Source organism: Rhagoletis pomonella, unplaced genomic scaffold, assembly GCF_013731165.1.
Source record: "Rhagoletis pomonella isolate Grant_MI unplaced genomic scaffold, Rhpom_1.0 Rhpom_scaffold_00005, whole genome shotgun sequence".
In the NCBI taxonomy this organism is placed as follows: domain Eukaryota; kingdom Metazoa; phylum Arthropoda; class Insecta; order Diptera; family Tephritidae; genus Rhagoletis; species Rhagoletis pomonella.
Genome location: NW_023458559.1, coordinates 44930592 through 44931819, shown reverse-complemented (window position 1 = coordinate 44931819; position 1228 = coordinate 44930592). Strand labels below are relative to the sequence as shown.

The window sequence follows — 1228 nt, the reverse complement described above, 5'->3', positions numbered from 1 at the left end:
CCTGCATGAATTGAAATAGAATGAGCCTACAGTATTTACTGATTTATCGAAGATTTCGTATTTCTCTAAATAACCGTTATATAGGATGTGAGCGTGGTTAAGGTCCGAATTTAAAAATTTTCAATCGTTTGGTATGTTGTACCAAGATCAACAACTGTGCCAAGTTTGGGAGAAATTGGTGAAGCGGCTACCAAGATATACACATGTAATCATAAGTGGGCGTGGCTACGCCCATTTTCCAAAAAATTATAATATTCTTATTTTCCGCATTATGCGTTTTTCTGATCCCCTACAAATCGACCCGCTCTAATATACACACATAATGTATGTATGTAGTTTCATACCACTCGCCGACAACTCCGTTTTCATTTTTTCCTGTAGTATGAAGGTCTGAAAAATCTATGCGATTCGCAGGTAATGGTACACGTCCAGGGTCTGAAAGTACAGCTTTCAGGTGGGCCATGCACAAGAGAAAAATTATCGTATTAAACATAATGACATGTACTGGTGCCCAAATGCTGATCGGAAAGTGGAAAATTATTTAAGCATGACTATGTCGATTATCAAATTACCTACCTCGCCTCCATGGTCAGCAGAATAATCCAGCGGAGGACAACATAGTCAGCGTACATAACTGCGCCGTAGGTGATGACCAGGCATACAATGCCGCAAGGATCTCGTATAAATGTCATTATTGCCTTTGCCAGCACTCCACGTTTACTCAGCCCCAACTATAATAAAATTCGACAGCTTTTTGTCGACTGTTGTGAAACCATACACTTCACCATTCGCCTCTGCAATATTTTTGTTTAAAAAGCAGTTATAAACTTGAACTCATACTTGTTTGATGCCATCTTCGGTATTTTATTAGAAAAGGTTAGAGCCATGAACCCGAGCTGTCAAACTATCGACGATACTATCGATAGTCAGCTCACTTGAAATAACTATCGATAGTTTTAGTACTATCGCCACTATCGTTTCATTGATAGCGCACTCTCCTTCCCAGCGCTTTTGGCATTTGCACGTATTGATTCAAGCTCGGAACACTTTGACGACTGCAACTTCACGACGTAACGACAGCGACATCATTTTGTCGACAAATGTCGCCTTGAAGCCAGCTTCTTAAACATATTGAAGACCTCAGCGACATAGCAAACAGCTGATTTTAAAGTTTTACATTTTGGTATATTTATTTCACAAATTGTGTATTTTTATTTAAGTAAATAAG

General features: G+C 39.0%; 1 protein-coding gene across 1 annotated transcript; it reads right to left on the bottom strand.

The window, feature by feature from the left end:
• Positions 1-344: 344 nt before the first annotated feature.
• LOC118739903 (palmitoyltransferase ZDHHC3-like) lies at positions 345-926 on the bottom strand (the record flags this gene model as incomplete). Its single annotated transcript, XM_036471402.1, is given in 2 exon segments — positions 345-518; positions 577-926. Coding segments are annotated over 2 exon segments (290 nt in total), but the record flags the coding sequence as incomplete, so codon positions are not given.
• Between the last annotated feature and the right edge of the window lie 302 nt (positions 927-1228).